The sequence below is a fragment of the Pseudonaja textilis genome, chromosome Z (genome assembly GCF_049901715.1).
Source record: "Pseudonaja textilis isolate UNSWEBS1 chromosome Z, rPseTex1.2, whole genome shotgun sequence".
Lineage (NCBI taxonomy): Eukaryota > Metazoa > Chordata > Lepidosauria > Squamata > Elapidae > Pseudonaja > Pseudonaja textilis.
In genome coordinates this window covers 88,640,985-88,658,864 of record NC_142008.1, presented here as the reverse complement: position 1 = coordinate 88,658,864, position 17,880 = coordinate 88,640,985, and the positions used below count along the sequence as shown (strand labels likewise).

General features: G+C 37.7%; 2 protein-coding genes across 3 annotated transcripts in view; one reads left to right on the top strand and one right to left on the bottom strand.

Annotated features, from left to right (window-relative positions):
• Positions 1–6,149, bottom strand: part of ITGB3 (integrin subunit beta 3) — an 80,704-nt gene extending 74,555 nt beyond the window's left edge. The window contains exon 1 of one of the 2 annotated variants that reach the window (XR_015740309.1): positions 5,687–5,959. Coding sequence is in view for 1 of the 2 variants with exons in the window: in XM_026718275.2 (XP_026574060.1) it covers positions 5,687–5,756 (70 nt within the window). In the remaining variant the exon portion in view is untranslated. Of the gene's footprint in view, positions 1–5,686 lie in introns of both variants that reach the window. The other variant, XM_026718275.2, reaches the window with a different exon arrangement.
• A 4,321-nt stretch (positions 6,150–10,470) lies between these two features.
• Positions 10,471–11,961, top strand: RPRML (reprimo like). The gene has a single exon (XM_087915424.1). It carries the CDS (start codon positions 10,508–10,510, stop codon positions 11,102–11,104), a length of 597 nt encoding a protein of 198 aa, XP_087771550.1. The 5' UTR covers positions 10,471–10,507; the 3' UTR covers positions 11,105–11,961.
• Positions 11,962–17,880: the final 5,919 nt, after the last annotated feature.

Below are 17,880 nucleotides of genomic sequence, written 5' to 3'. Positions count from 1 at the left end.
AGAATGCTAATTTACCTCAGATACCTAAAGAGACTGAAAAAATGTTAGAAAGCAATATAATGATGATGGAGTTAACTGAAGTACTCAAGAAGCAAAATAATGGAAAGGCACCAGGCCCAGATGGACTTCCAGCAGAATTTTATAAAACATTACAAGAATCATTGAATCTTCCATTGCTAGAAGTTATGAATGAAGTTATGTTAAAGAAGAAGATACCTAAATCACGGTCAGAAGCCTATATTACACTTATTCCAAAAGAGGAGGCCGACCCATTACAAATTAAGAACTATACACCCATTTCTCTACTAAATGCAGATTATAAAATCTTTGCTTCAATATTGGCAGAAAGACTTAAAAAGTATTTAAATAATTTTATCCATCCTGATCAAAATGGATTTCTGCCAAAGAGACAAATTAAAGACAATACGAGAGTAATCTTGGACACCTTGGAATACTACGAGGCACATCCTGAAAAACAAATGGCTCTGATATTTCTAGATGCACAGAAGGCATCTGACAATGTGAATTGGCGATTCATGTTATTACTGTTGGAACAGATGGGTTTTGCTAGAAAATTTATTCAAGCAATAGAAGCTGTACACTATAAGCAAACAGCAAAGGTAATGATAGAGGGAGAGCTGACAGACTCTATTATAAGAAGAGGAACAAGACAAGGGTGCCAATATTCATGAATAAATCCGAAAAATGTTGGAAATGTCATCAGACACCTGGCTCATATTACCATATGTGGTGGACTTGTGCGGATGCTAAAAAATAGTGGACTAAAATCCACATGTGGTTGGAAAAAAATGACAAAAAAACATATAGACTTGAAACAAGAGATATTTTTATTGGGAATTTTACCTGAAATATAAAGACTTGAAATACCTGATTGTAAATGTATTAACAACGGCTAAGATTGTATTTGCTAAAAACTGGAAAAATGAGAAAATACCATCACAGGAGGAAATCATTAAGAAAATATTGGAATGTGCTGAAATGAGTAGATTGACATTTGAAATTAGAGAACAAGAGGATAAACAATTTTATAAAATTTGGGATCTTTTATCAATGGTTAGACAATAAAGTACAGTAATGAAATATGTAAACTTTTAGAAAATAATAAATATATAAAGATGTACTTCTTTCTTATATCTACAAAATGATTTTAGGATAGATTTGGGATGATAATATGAACTGTTATAAAACAAACTAAGTAAATTATGATTATCTTGTAAAACATGAATGAGTAAAAGTATAGTTAAATGATTGATTAATGATGATACTAAGGTATTTAATTTTTGATTGACAATATGATATTATATGTAATGTAATTGTAATTGAAGACTACGAAATGGAAGCACAAAACAATTTGTAAACCAACCGGCACACTGTATGTACACCTATGGAATATAGCTTGTTATGTTTTGTTTGTTTATGTTTGTTTTTAAAAACCAATAAAATTTTAATTTGTTTTTTAAAATCCCTGGGGTTATACCATTGTGGATGCTTCTCCAGATAAGGCATGCTTCCTGGGATCCTTTAGATATTGTTTCAAGGAACATTCTCACTTTGCTGGATCTGCCAGTGGGCAATTATAATGGGAGAAAGTGGATCCTCTGGGTAACCACACATGAAGGGTTTTATGGGTCACCACCAGCATCTCAAATTGCACACTGAAACTCACTAGCCATTTCAGCTCAAGCAACCTTTAGATATATTTTAGATAGACATAAGCGTCACATAAGGTTGCATTCTGGACCAATCACAGACTCCAAATGGTTCTCATAGATAATCCTTTATAGATGCATTGAAAAAGTCTAAATGTGAAGTGTTTAGGATATGAGTGACTGAGAGAAAGGATTCTGAGTCCAGGAGGAACAAAACTGGTGCAATAGGAGAATCTGGACAAAGGCCTTCCTGGTCACAACTGTCACTTGCTCTTTAAACAGGAGCAGGTAACCAAGGAGAACCCTACTTGCATATCAGTTCTGTGCAACACCATCTGGGATATGTCTGATCTTGAGAGAACTAAACATCCATAGCCTCTCCACCCCATGTAAAGTCAAATTAAAGCCTGTTCCTCTCTGTCTAGATCTTCAAAGTCTCAAAGCACTAGGACATAGTATTAGTAACAGTACTTGGTCAGTTCAGGTTTGAGATGTATGGCTGAGTATCATCAGCATACCAAACAAACAGGCGGGGTGCTGGCTATTGATCTCAGCAGTTTTATATAGCTGTTAAAACAGAGGTAAGAGATTCAACCCCTAGTGTGTCCCATGAGTAAAGGCCAAAGGCTTGACCTCTCCCTTTCCCCTAATATTAATGGAACTTACTTAAGAGAAAGGAAACCAACCCTGCTCCTGGCCACTACTCCTTATCCTCAAAGATCCCAGTCAATGGTACTGAAAGCAGATATCAAGGAAATCCAGGTCATCACCCCCTACATCACAATGTCCTTAGAAATTGTCCACAAGCACAAGCAGTGCTGTCTGTGTACTATGTTCCAACCTGCAAACTTACTTAACTGATAGATAAGCTTTCTTCATATAGACCAAGCTACCTGTTTCCCAAATGATTTCCCCCATTCCTTGCAGTCAGATGCACTCATTGGTCTCTTCCACATGACCAAATCAGTGTAATGTCCACTTCCTTGAGCCAAGAAAAAAATGGCATGAATCATGTTCCAATCCCTGTTGCCACATAACATTAACAAGGTCAAGGAACAGTCCTAACTAACTATACTTGCATAGCGCAAAGCATTAATAGATTCCACTGGACTCATTTTTCCTCCCACCAAACATTCCATCTGCTGGAAAATAAACACCAAACCCTAACACAGACTGGGCAAATTTGGAAAGATGCATCAAGTGATAACTTCAGTCATTTGATTAACATGGACAGGATGAAGTAGAAATGGTACTTCGGATGGTGCAATTTTTGTCCCATGTCTCTTACCTATTAGGCTATTTCTGAAGATGGGTATAGCAATTTTCTGAAAGAATGTTCAATAGCCTGGCCCACAAATAACAGGTGTAGAGAGTGTGTAGGATACAGCAGGAGGGAACAATCAATAAAAGGCTAGTCATCTATCGCCACCAAGGGAAGGATGGTGCTGTCAACAAATGTCGAGAAATGATGTCCACTTCCCTCTGACTAGGAGGAGGGAAGAAAGAGGGGGTGGGGATGGAGGGAGGGGGAGAAGGAGAGGGAAAGAGAGGCTGCATCTGCATTTTGCTGATTCCAAGACAACAATCCTAACAATTTTCAGCACTCTAGCTGCCTCTTCAGAGATAAACAATAATACAAGGATCAAAAAGAGCAGCCATAAAAATCCCTTTGTTGGCAGAAGCATCAGAAAACCTGAAATGAATCCAATGATGACAGAACTAGTAGCATACAATGGGCACCATCCAACTTTCTTTCTTAATTTAAAGTGATATTCTAATAGTACAAGCCTAGTATTCTTTCAAAGCAACAATAACCCCGTGTTTAAAAAAAGAAACAGGTCCAAAGCACTAAAGATTTGTTTATAAAATAAATCCTGACAAGGGTTAAATGGAAAGTGATGAGCAGGCATGACATGTGAAACAGTCTATGTGGAATCCAACTGTTGGTTTCTCCTGTTGTACAGTAATGGGCTGTGTGAAAATAACCTTGGGTAAACAGGAGGAAGAGCCGCAGCCTAGATAAGAGAAACCTTAATCCAAAAGAGGGATGAGTGTGGAAACATTATCTCAGATGGCACCCTACCTAGTTTTCTGGAGAGTAAAAATAAGTGAGGGGAGTGGTGCTTTCAGGTTTGCAAGATTCTGTCATGGTAACTTTACAATAAAAGTAGTGTTAATACTGGTACTTCTGATCTGAACTACCTCAAAGGGCTGACATCTGCAACTTCGTGTCAGAGGCCAGAGAGAATTGTGCCAAGCAACCAGACCTAAGAAGTGATGCCTAAAGGTGCAGGAGATAGATCCAAACTTTAATACCTACCAAATGATGTAAAATATGCCAGAACGTATCTGTAGAACAAGAAGTAAAACATGACTTGAAAATCAGAAGAGCTAAAAACAACTTTAAGCTTCTTTAGGGATGGACTGGATATGAGAAGAAAACCATTTTGCAAGAGTCAGTGAGTTTGTGTATGTTTGTGTGTGTGTTAGAGAGAGATTTAATGTATCACTTTTTCTTCCTAAAATGCTCCTGGTTTTATTATATATGACCACTGACTGACTATGGACAGTTTGGAAATGTACTAATTAAATACGTGGTGAGCAGGACTAGGGGAGAAATGTAAACCTCTCCTTCCTGGCTCCTCTCTGTGACTTTTTATTCACACACATATTTAATTTTCCCAAAGACATTATGTTCCTTCTCCTTTTGTTCATTTGCATGACTTGATGTAGCACCAACTAGGAAAGTGAAGTAGAACGGAAGTGAATAGGTAGATGAAATGGATGTTTTGGATTGAAATCTGAATACAAGAAGAATTTGGAAGGCCAAGGCATAGGGTGCATTTCTTCAATATAGATCACTAGGATTTCTATTTCCAGTCCCAAAAACTTGATGGTGTGGATTGCATGCTTTTGGTCTTAATTCTTGTGTGAACCTAACCATTTGAGGTTGATTATGTCAATTGTTAGTTACTCTGGAGATTAATCCCTAACATATTTTGAATAAAACTAAAGGAACATAAAGATCACATTATATCCATTCTTGTTGTAGAGTAGAATGTACTATATTTTCATACTTATCTGTCTACATGAATAGAGGCTATAACTGTATTAATTATTGTCTTCCAAGAGGCCCCAGCCCAAGTCTGGACAGGCCAACCCTGTATTTTTTTTAAAACTTGCATGGCTAAGGGGAAAAAATCAATTTGGAAAATGGAAAGTTATCAAGAGCCGCTCCAATAGTTATAAAACTAGGATTAGAATAATGTAGAAAAAAGGTAGCAACCTTCTTTAGAGCAGCGGTTTCCAACCTTGGCAACTTTAAGCCTGGATGACTTCAACTCCCAGAATTCCCCAGCCGGTTGGGGAATTCTGGGAATTGAAGTCCGCAGGGCTTAAAGTTACTAAGGTTGCAGACCCCTGTTTCAGAGGATGGTAGTTCCCCACCCTGCCATCAATGAATGTCTCTGGATGGGGCAGCATTCTAGTTTGAATGATGGAGCTAGGTTGAGTGTCTTTTCCAAGCCTTCAGATTTGAGTTGGTTATTGTATATTATCAAATTTGGGACGGGAAGAACCAGATATAATTTTACTTGAAAACAAACTTGCCCTGTTACATTTTAAATACTATGTTTGAAAGGCAGGCTTTTGTTTCCAACGGTAAAAATATTCCCATCCCCTTCAATATAGGAAAGTAACCGTCGGCACACACCGGCCTGAAGGTAAAGGAGCACTGGACTCAAAAAAAGCTTTCTTTTGAGTACTGTAGTGTATGAAAGCATAAAATTGTACCGTGCCTCAAGTTATCTTGGAAAGCAGAGGGAAAAGGTAACGCTTGGACGGTTTTTCATTAAGTTTTGAACTTCCCTTTCGCAGCCAGCAAACGCAAAGGAAAGAGATCTTCACCGCTTTCTTTCAACCGGTGTGGGAGGAGGAGCGGGGACGGAAAATCAGCAGCCATCCAAGGAGCTCGGCAGCTGAACTGTGGAGGGAAGCGGCGGGTGTTCCCAACTTACCGCAGACTCCGGCGGCGACCAGAAGAAGCAGGCTAAAGACCAGAAGCGCAGGGGAAGCAAATTTGCCCATCCTGGTCCCAACTTAACAAAACTGTGGAGCGGAGTGGAGAAGTTTGTTTCCGAAGTTCTAGCAAGCCGCGTCGCCGAGAGGTCCGAATATCGGGCAGACGAAGCCAGAGAGAGGAAACAGCTGTCAGATGGGAGTCACGGAATGCCCTCGCCGGTGGCTGAGGTCGCAGCTTCATAGGATCCTTTCTCCACCCCTCCCAGAAAGAACGGGCGGGGGGCTTGGCAGGGAGGAGACGACCTCTGCCAGCCACTGCCATACACCCTTTATCCCTGGCAAAGATTTCCTCCCCCAGTGCCTAAATTCATTGGCCACCTTTCCCCCCCCTTTCTTTTTAGTGGCGGAATGTACCCTAAACTTCCCTATTCCTCCTGCGCCTAATTCCCTTACTACAGTGGAGCTACTGTAACAAAACTACGGGAATCAAACGTGAGAAAAACACCCCTCTCCTTTTAACCTACTTGACCCGCTGGGTTTAATGACAAATTTAAAGAAACAGCAGCAATCATCCCATTCAAACTGGCTCCAATTCCTAACCCCGAACTATTATTTCTTCTTCTTCTTCTTCTTCTTCTTCTTCTTCTTCTTCTTCTTCTTCTTCTTCTTCTTCTTCTTCTTCTTCTTCTTCTTCTTCTTCTTCTTCTTCTTCTTCTTCTTCTTCTTCTTCTTCTTCTTCTTCTTCCTCTTCCTCTTCCTCTTCCTCTTCCTCTTCTTCCTTTTCTTCCCCCTTCCTTGTTTTTTTTGGCGGGGGCGGGGTCGGTTCCTTGACCATCATCTTCAGAAATGGGAACTCTAGCCCTTGGGGGGAGAAAGTGAGAAAGAAGTTGAGAGAGGTGGTGGCATTCCCACCCCCCCCACCAAAAACCCCCCACACACAAACCACTACCTGCCTTTTACCCTTAAGCAAGTTATACCTTGGCCTTGCCCACTTTGGCATCATCCCCTACGAATGTACAAATGGCAAAAATCTCACAGAAGTATATAATCCTTGGAGAAATATTTACATAAATGCTCTTCTTTGAAGATGATTTTAGATGGGTTAGTTTGTATATCCACCTACAGCTTTGCATAACCCTCTCAAAACTTTCAATTTATCAAAGAATTTGTATAGCAATTATAGCTCTAGAGATAATTACAGAACAGATTTTAAGGGATCAAGAAGTATCAGATACAAACTCAGAGATTTGAGATGGTTGAATAAAGCATAGAATAGGTAAAGTGCTATGTGTAATGCTTTAAAAATTGCATCCTGCAGTTCTAATTTAGAAAAACTGGATTCCACTATCAATATAAACCATATAAACTACGTCAAATATAAACCTACTGTACAATTTTACTGGCTTCTTCTGCTTTTGTTAAACATGGGAAACAATGCACCCCTTATCCTCCTCTCCTTCTGATATTTCAGCAGACATTCCTCACAACTTTCCAAGTCAAGGCAAAGGGACTAGATGTTAACCAAGACTGAAGAAATTTAATTTGGAACTTACACAAGGGGATGTGGGAGGGGGCTAATATTTCATCATTTTTTTGGATGATGTCCTGAATATTTTTAACCTACATGCATGTTCATCCGAATGCAAGTAAAAATTCCTGGTGCTTGCTACCTACTTAATTAAATAAGATACACTCAACACACTATCAAAAGAAGGCATTAATGGAATGGGAAAATGATATGTCAGGAATCTCTTAGTAAAGGACTTCAAAACTGTCTGAAAGCATTTGAGCTTCTTTAATGTACAGGCAGATGAGTCACATGTAGCCTTTTGATCTCATTTGGTCTCTGTAGTTTTGCTGCCCTCTACCGTGCAAAAATAAAATCCTCATAGTCAAGCAAAGCCATTTTCCTAGCTTGTTTTTAAACATGCAACTGAAACTGAGGAAAATTGAATTGAAAGTAGACTTCCAGTTCTAATTCCCAACCTGAACATGTTTACAGCTATTCCAAAATCGTATCACTTGATTGCTTATACAGGACCAAGCTCCAAGCAGTAAAAGATTTTTTTATTCAACCTGTCTGCATTCTTGAAAGTATGTCTACACCCTTATATAGTATAGTATCTTTGGCAACAAGATCCATCAAAACAGGAGTCTCCTTGGGAGTGGAAGAGCTACTTGAGAGTTTAAGTTCTCCTTGTGAGCAGGACCATTTGGAATACAGTGAACTAATTACAGTTAAATCCTGGCTACGGAGACATGCATGAGAATTTATATTACAAACTCAGGGAGGAACTAAAGAAGTGGATTTATTGAAGGACTGTAGATTTTGTATATGACTCATTCCTTGAGGGCATTTGTTTCTTCCAAACTTCTTTTCTACCTCAGCATCATGTAAAAAGTGAAACTAAGGCCATTGCCTGTTGGCCCAACAAGATTCTCATCTCCATTATTTAGCATAATTTTCAACTATGCATTCTAACTGTGTCCACACCAGCATTAGATATATTGGAGTATGCTTTCCATTATAATTTCCCAGTATAACAATTTGTCCATGCAGAATTAGGATTGAATGAGATTTAGTCCAATGCAGAGGGGATTCACCAGGTGGTCTTTAGCTATTCTAGGTGTGATCTTACTGAGGCTTTATAAACTGGTATTAATATTAGTACCTCCCATACCTTGATTGTATCCAGGGGTGGGATTCTACCAGTTTGTACCTATTTGCTAGAGTTGTTAACATTCTAAGCAGTTCGGAGAACCAGTTGTTAGAAGAAATTACTGGCCTAATCCTGTAAGGAAGGCAGGAAGGAAACATTCTGGTGTTGCTTACAGGAACTGCCTCTCCGTTAACCCTTATTACATTCTTGGCAGGACTAGACTTCCTGTCTCAGGAACCTCTCTGGAGTTTTTCCCCCCTCCTTTGCTGGCACTTTGCTTGTGTGGAGTGACCATTCAAAGTTACAATGGCACTGAAAAAAGTGACTTATGACCATTTTTCACACTTACGACTGTTGCAGCATCCCCACAGTCTTGAGAGGCCAGGCGAGGAGATGCATGCCTCAATGTGAGTGATATTGAATTGGCCACACCCAGCCAATAACATGACCACCAAGCCATGTCCACCCAGTCACATGACCACCAAGCCACACCCACCACCTAAGCCACACACACAGAACCAGTTATTAAAAAATTTGAATTCCCCCCATTGTTAATGAAATTTAGAATTGCATTGGCTTTTTTGACTGCCGCCATAGACTATTGGCTCACATTTAATTGGTTGTTCACTAAGACTCCAAGATCCCTCTCACAGTTACTGCTATTAAGCCTGGTTTCACCCAGTCTATATGTGTATTTTTGATTTTTCTTGCCTAAGTGTAAGACTTTCCTTTTCTCTACATTGAATTTCATTTTGTTAGATAGGACTCGGTGTTCAAGTCTGTCAAGATCCATCTGGATCTTGACCTATCATCTAAGGTATTGGGTATTCCTGCCCGTTTAGTATCATAATCATAATAATTGTAGTATTCCTTTCCTAGAAAATGCTTTCCGGCAGCATTCATGCTAGGCACTTTGGCACTAAAATGTTATTTTAAAACATTTTAGTTCTTTGAAAACATCAATATATACTCTTGTAAAACACTATGTGCATACTTGGTCACTGCTTTAATTTTGCTAAGAACTATTTATAAAAAAAAAAAAACAATTTATGTCCCACATTATTTTATGATATTAAGAATTTTACATTGTAAGAATGTAAGAAGAACTCTGTTGATCCCGGATCAGATCACAAACAATGTAGTCTACATTCTGTTTCAATAATGGTTGCATTTCTCTCTGCATATAAATATGACAGCATACGGCTTGATTCCTCTTCTGCAACTATTGATCTACCCAAATATTACTCTGATTTTGTCATATTAATCAGTTGTACTACTACAGTACAACAGTTGTACCCTCTAGGGTAAAAATAGTCCAGAAAATAATTTTCTTAGGTAGTTTTCCATAAACATAATAAATAAATAAAACAAAAATGATCACCTAAAAAGGTAGTTCTAGCTTAGGAAAGGGACCTGAGCCTCATTCTAATCAGAAGCACTATTTGGGGGAAACACATTTTATGATGCATAAGAAATGAGGATAAACTAATTGCATACAGTGCTTATAATCTAGGGTGAATTTTGATGCAAGAATCCTCAAATTAGCTTCCCACCCTTTCCAATCCACAGCAAGGAAAAATGCTTGCAAATACCCATTAGAGATTAAACTAGTAAAAGATACTGAAACTATGAAAAAGATTTTTTTTGTTTGAAAGACTGGAAAAATCAGACTGATCAGCTGGTCCTTGATCCCTCTCAACACAGAGTGTGGGAAAGAAGGAAACTTCTCAGGTTCAAAGCCCCTGCAGAGCCTTTCCCTTTAAAACTGTAAGAAGAGGTATTCTTTGCTAATCTCAGGGAGAACAGTTTTCAACTGGAGTTGCAGCTGATAAGCTAGTGATTAGATACAGCGAAAGAATGGATTTACACACAGCACTTCAGGAGCTCTTTGGAGAAAAGATTTCTATGTGTTTGGTAATGCTAGTGCATCATCTCAGCACATGAACTCTTTGTACTGAACTGGTTTTCTTCTGGATAGAGAAGGACTGTGAGCAGACTGGCAGCTCTCTGCCTGTAGTGGTGGATGAAGGTGGTGCTTAGGATCAGTTTGGGGTGGAGTTTTTTTTCCCCCTGCAAGTTGTTTTTATCATGCTGCTTACAGACTTTACTGTGCAATGCAACATGCCTCTCTTGAGATTCCAGCCTGTTTGACAGCACATGCTCCCAGCTGCTTGGAAATCTGACGTTTGGAATTGCCCTGTTTCTCTTAAAGATTGGATAGAGTGGCGTTGGTGGTCTCCTTGTCCTTTTACAGCTGTCTACCTTCTTGTGCTGACAGTGCCTTTGTACAAGAAGATCAAGAAGCAGGAGACAGCTTTGCTGACTACTGAGGAGTCCTTATATCATTTAGGGTCGCTCAGCAAAAGAAGGCTTACTGTTTTCATTTTTCCCGGAACTTCCATTGGATTGAAATACAGAATGAATGGGACCTTATTTAACCAAACATTGTTGGAAGAAGATATGTTTTCCAATCGATCCCAAGATCTGGGGATTTTGATTGGCTGCTGCAATGGGACAGGAACAGTGGTGGCCAGCGATGGAGGGGCATCCATCCTGCTCCCAGATGAAAGGAACCTCTTCATCACCCAAGTGGTCCAGATTGCTGTTCTTTGTGTCCTCTCATTGACTGTCATCTTTGGGGTGTTCTTTTTAGGCTGCAACCTGCTCATCAAATCAGAGAGCATGATCAACTTTTTGGTCAAAGACCGCCGGCCATCCAAGGATGTTGGCATTGCCATCATGGGACTCTACTGAGCAAAGATTGTGGAGCATTTCTCAGTGGGTGACTCAAGTAATAGCTTTCTCACTGCAAGTATAGGATGCGATATACTGTTGTGGCTAGAGGAAGGGGAACCCAGGGCAGCATGTTACTAGATGGAGTTACAAAAAAAGAAAGGAGGGAGGGAGGGAGGGGGAGGGAGGGAGGGAGAAGGGAGGAGATGGAGAGCAAGTAAATAAAAAAATCTGTGTGTATGACAGATGTAAGAGAGAAGGAGAGAAATATTCTTATTGCAAGTTTTGTGCGAATTTTAAATTTCTGCTTGTAGAAATATCATATTGTTTGCATGACCGATCTACATATAAAAATAAGAAGTGAAGATGTCCAAGTCTTTTACATTGTTTCCCTTGAACATGAGCTAATAAGGACATAAGTGACTGGACATAAGCTTTTGTTAAAACAAGCTGGACATTCATATCTTAACACAAAATTTGTTCAAGACAAAGACACTCTAAGTTCCTCAAAGTGATAAGCAATGTGATGTTTTGGTTTGTCTACTCAGTGGGTGCTTTCAGGGAAAGCTTTTACTGAACCAACATACAGTCTCATTTATGGAAATCATAGGAGGATTCAAATATTGTTTTCTTTTAAATGTAATCCACCTCAATCTTCATTTTTCTTATCTCAGAAATCTACAAGGGACATTATTGCCTTTGATTGATAATGCTAGGAACTGCATGTTTGGAAGCATCCATAGTCAAAGCATGTGTTTTTTAAAAATATTATGATACAAGATCTTTTTCAGATACAATGTGATGTTAGTCCCTTGCAATAAGGAAAAGGTGGCTGTGGGGATATTTAGCATAATTTATTTATTATTTATTTCCCTAATTAACTTTTTAAAGGGGGGGGAGTTCAGCTGCTTTTTAAAAAGATATGCCAATTATAAAGCACAAGAAACATGAGGAGATAGCTTGGTTAACAGGCTAATAATCCAAGATTTAAAAAGTATCTTAAACAGATAAGGAGTCCACTTAATTTTCTGCAGATTTAAAACACTGTTTTAGGATATGACTGAACATAGCAAATTAAGCATATTACTTTCTTTTTATATTACCATCCACTTGTTGGGTGGAGAAAAATTAATATATGTTTTGGCTCTTCTGTTACATAATTGTGTGGATAGAGGAAAAAAAGAAGTGAAGGAACTAAGCCTTTGCCAAACAGAAACAGGGTGGTGCAGAATTGTGACATATACACAACATACATTTACAATTAGATATATGTTCACATCCCACTACACAAAAGAAATGACACCTGTTTTGAAGAAAGAACACCTACTGATGCATATATTACACTTTTGGACTTCTCTTTTGCATATAAAGCTCCTTAAGATACAAAATTATCATATTTACATTTGCATAGTGCTCTTTGTCCAAGAAGTTCAGAAGAACGTATTCATTATAGCCTTAAAACCCTTGTAAAGGATTCACAAAGGAAAAACAATTTGTCTAAACTCACTTTGTGAGCTTAAATTGAAGATTTACTGGTTAAAAGTCAGGTTGAAAACTTCATTCAGCTATGATGAACAAATGTATCTCCTTGCACATCCCTTCTTAAGAGGAAATTTGGGTCTTTATATTTCATTTTTGAAAAATATATTTAAATCCATTTTGGTATATAGTCAGCTGAACCTTACATTGTCTTGTATTTGTTTTACATTGCAGTATTGTCTGACATTTCTGACTGAACTTTGTTTTGAGACAGTTTTAATTAATTTCTTTTTATTTATTTATTTTTATACATTCACAATGAATTCAACAGTCATAACTCCTCACTTTTTCTTTGAATTCCTAAACACATAAATTATGGTCCATAAGGCTTATCTCTAAGTAGACATGTATAACGTTGTGTTATAATCTCTAAGTAGACATGTATAACATTGTGTTATAAGGCAAATCTCAGTTCAACTATCTGACAAATTGACCATGAAACCTCAGCACTGCTCTTGGGAAGAAAAATAATGGGTATATAACCATTCCATGAAATTGAATTGAATTGTCTTCTATTTGAAGAAAATAATTTTATTTCTCAGTATTATTAACATGTCACCTTGCCCACCTTTACTTGAACATAATTTCTGATTATACTATCTCCTTCCACATGATCCATCTCAAGCATGATCGTACAAATCTTATGGCCTAACTAGAATTGCTAAGCTTATTGCTGAAATCATCAAGGTGAGTTTGCCAGAACTCTGGTTATTGAGATATTGATATTAACATTATTCCAAGCTCACTGATAAAACTATTCCTAAATCTTATTTTCACTATCAAGGCTCTTCTGAACTACATGCTATACTATAATTTCTAACCAAGGTGTAAAACTGAACTACTAGGAGATCTGACATATTTAGTCTAGTCCAGAAGCTTCATGAAAGATTGATACTGAACTAAAATTTCAGAATGCAGAAATTATTCAAAGGTATGTTATTCATAAGGAGTGGTCATGTCAACAGTTTGTATTTAATTTAAATTGTGTTGATTCTCATCTATTCTTTAGAGCTGCCCTTACCTCAGACAAATTATAAACACTCGCCCATTATCAGCATTGCTCAGATCCCAGGTCTACTCTCTATTTTTTGAGAACAAAGAGTAAATGTGTCGGGTGAACACTGCTAACTTTTCATGCAATTTTACTAATTTAATCTCAAATATTTTCATTTAGGGCTGAGGAACAAAAGCTTCTGTATCTTCAGGATAGAATGTTGAGCAGAAGATCTAAAATCTTCCCGAAATAATTAGTAGATCACCCTTCTTCATTTAGCATACAAATGAATGAGGAATCAAGATCATAAGATAAAATGATGGCTAGCAGCTTAGATAACTGAGATCCACACTTGTCTCAAGTGATGTGTTACTGGCCATAAATTGGATGGGTGGTAGAAAAACTAAATTGATATAATTGAAATTAAGATTGAATCCAAATTGAATGTTAATAAATCAAAATATGTAGTATGACTTCCTTGAGGCAACTTGATTCTTGATGATTTTATGAACAGATCCATATAACATTCTTAGTAACAATATAGAAAGGGTTTATCATTCTCTTCTTCAGGGACATTTTTCCATTTCCCATACGTGTTTAGCCAGGCATTTTCCCGATAGCTTTCAATCCAGTTAATTTAATAACATTTTTATCCTATTGCCTGAATGGTTACAATTGATGGCAATCTGTACATACTCCAGGTTTTGAAGAACTATCCTGTCAGAGAATGAAGGTTCCATAGAACCCAGTCAAGTTATTTAATTGATTAAAACCCAGAAGTTCCTCATGTGATCTATATATTAGAAACTGATGGCTCTTATAGTATTGAGCTCATAATTAGAAATTGCTTCAGTGTGATCACATTCTACTTCATTCAGCCATTAGAAGGTATGATCCAGGTGTATCCACAGGAAGGAGTTAAAAAAATTAAGATGGCAGCCCCGACCATGTAACTAAAGTCCTCTCCCCTTTTGTGTGTATCTGTGTATGTTGCTACACACATAAAAAGGAATGATGCTTTAATTGCATAACTGTGACTACTTTTTTTTGGCACCATTGCAGGCTATATATAGTTCTGGCTATATCAGAACTACAAGCAGAGCAGTTGTAAAAAAAGTTGTTTATGAGATCTCAGTGTATGGAAAAAAGCATAATCACACAGAGCTTGATCAAGTTTGGGTTCTCATTTAGATCACTTTTCCATGGAACATATCTTCCCAGATATTTTATAACTCCAAGACACTACTGAGATACTTTCAATAATGGTCTAGAACCCCACTTAGATTGGGTACAGTGAAAAATTTGTTCAAAGCATAATATATATCAGGAATGAGGTTATGATTGAGAATTAGACAAAGCTGCCTTTCCCCCATAAGTTGCTATTTTAATACACATGTAATTAGTGTAGCTTAATGTAACATCTAATTTTGCTTCTGAAATCAGATATTTGGGATAGGATAGATGGCTTAAATAAAGGGAGAACCCAAAGAAGCCAATGTATCCAAGGTTCGTCTGCCCTGGAAAAAAAAAAGTGCTTGCTTCTAATGAAAGAAGTACATTAGATCCTAGGTTTTCATTTCCGTTCATAGCAAATGATGATGTTATATTGCAATATTATATAGAACATCTTATATGAAGAAAAAAGTAATGAGAAATATATTGTCAGAAGGTTAATTTCCAAAATAAGAAAGGGCAATATTCAACTAATAAGAGGAAATATTTTTGTACTTACGCGTCTTTTTTTTCATTAAAAGAAAAAAAATATTACTATTGAACTGGACTGAAGCTAATAGATGACAGAGTAATAAACGCAAGAGGACATCTGTAATTCTTAGCTAGTTAACAGCAGGGATTACAAATTCAGGCTTGTCATGTTGCATTTATAGCTTGAAAAGGAAGGAAAGAGGCACCAGAGAAAACATAGTAACCAAATTGACAGTCTTTCCGTAAAACACATGAGGCTTTTAACATCAATGTCATTTGTTTATAGTAGTTTATACTACAGTAGTTTATAGTAATCTGAATTTTGTGCCAAGAAAAGTTAGATTTGGATATTTAAATTATGCATCTCCAACATGTTTGATCATTTATTTTATATTATATTGCAATTTCTCCCACTTTGCAATGTTTCTCTGGAGAGGGAGAGCGAGAGAGATACTGGGAAGGACTTGTTAAAATAGACAAGAAGTTCACAGTTAGAATCTATGGTGTGTTTCTATTTTTCCACATAACTTTTTCTATAGCAAGCATTTACAACGGTGAATAACTGAACAGACAAAATTCTTTAAAAACGATGAGAAAATAAACCTTTTTAAAAAATCAACTATAGCCAGGAGTATCTGTATAGAGGATACCTAGAGATGACACCTAGCGATAACTAGACGATGTATATATGTTTTCAATGATTTGTGAAAAATATTTGTATTTATGTATTTTGTGTTTTCCTAATGGTTCTTATCACTCCTTTGAACATTTTAATTATAATACTGTGACAACAAAAACTGAATTGTTTTGCTAAACACTACTTTCTGTGCTCATTCCCTTACTGATCTTAGCCTCAGACCTTAGTATTTGATAGTATCCTTTAACTGTCAAAGATCTATTTGTTTTGCTATGGTTTCAGCTGCTTTTAAATTGTTTTGTATCTGTGCAATCTTATAAAAATAGTATGATGATTCCTCAGTTCCTCATGAGTGGTCATTGTCAGCTTCTGCATGGAATATGTCAGTTAATTCTAGTTGGGGTGCCAGTCAAGGCAAAATTTCTAAATATTTTTTTCTTTCAAAACTTTTTCCTGACCAGCAATATGGTAGGGGTTTTTTTTAATCATTAAATTGTCTACTGCAGTGGTTCTCAACCTTTTCTTCACCACAGATCTCTTTAAATACCTTTTGTGGCAACGGACTATGGCCACAGACCATACCCAAGAATTAATACAAGATTTAAACCATAAAATTTCTTCAAGCCTTTGCAACCCGCTGTGATGACAATGCGGTGGACCATGGGTTGAGAACCATTGGTCTATTATATTCCTCTCAAGTGTTATCAAGAGTTAACCAAGGCATGTCCCCATCAAAGCTACATCGTCGTTGTCCATTGCATTTAGACTTCCAGACAAAAACAGGCACTGATGGAATTCCTGGGTGAGATAGTTAAATTCATTGGAGGGCAAAATTTCTGAATAATATTTATCAGCACTGCAATTATTTTGTATAAATGTGCAGTTTCTCAATATCAATGAAGCCTGCCTATCAAGATTCCCTCTTGAAGATCATGAACTCCAAGAAGGGAGTGCAGAACCTGAAAAATTTTCATCTACAGTTTCTATCTGGACAGTGGATTGTGTAAGCACATAGGTTATCTGGCCACAATTTTCTTCACTGTACTAAGAACCATTTTCTTTCTGTTTAAGCTGCAGCCTTCAATATTCCAAGAAAATAGAGAGCAAAATCCCATGATTGGATGGGATTGGATGGAAAACTTTTGTTTGTCCAACTTCTCTCTTCTGAGGCTGAAAACTCTTTTTCCCAATGCCCAGTTTAAGAAAGAAGTGCATTGCCAACCTTGTTGAATGTTATCTTGCAGCATTTTCAAAACACTGATTTGCCCTTTGCTTCTCCTGAGGGGAAAAGCATAGCTCAGCTTCCTTTTCCTTCTGTTACCAACCCCCAGATAGCAATAGGGTGAAGTGGGAAAAGAGAAGAAAGAGAGGTAGGCAGGTGGCCCTCCACAAAGACAAATTTTGTGGCTGAGCAGGATTTATAGCAGGGGTCCCCAAACTTGTCAACTTTAAGACTTGTAGACTTCAACTCCCAGGGAGTTGAAGTCTACAAGTCTTAAAGTTGACAAGTTTGGAGACCTCTAATTTATAGTCAGAGGAGTCCATGGCTTCATGTAGAAAAGAATTACTCTTCTCTTCTCTCATCTCCTCTTGTCCCCTCCTTTCCCCTCCCCTCCCCACCCCACTCCACCCCTCCCTAGCTTTCCTTTTCAAAAAGCTTTTTGCTTAGAACAATTTCTCCCCCATTTGGGCAAAATCTAAAAACACCAGGAAACTGTCACCCCTCTCATTATGTGGTTATTTTGGCCCTGACAGACGTGTAGAAGACGAGAGTCTCCAAACCAAATGCGATACTTTCAGAACTGATTACTGTTGCATGAGATAGAATGGAGAGGACCAAAAGCTCCCTGAAGCCAGAAAAAGAGCAAGTCATGCAAACAACATAGTAACTTGTAGACATCTGATGATAAATTCCTGACAGTT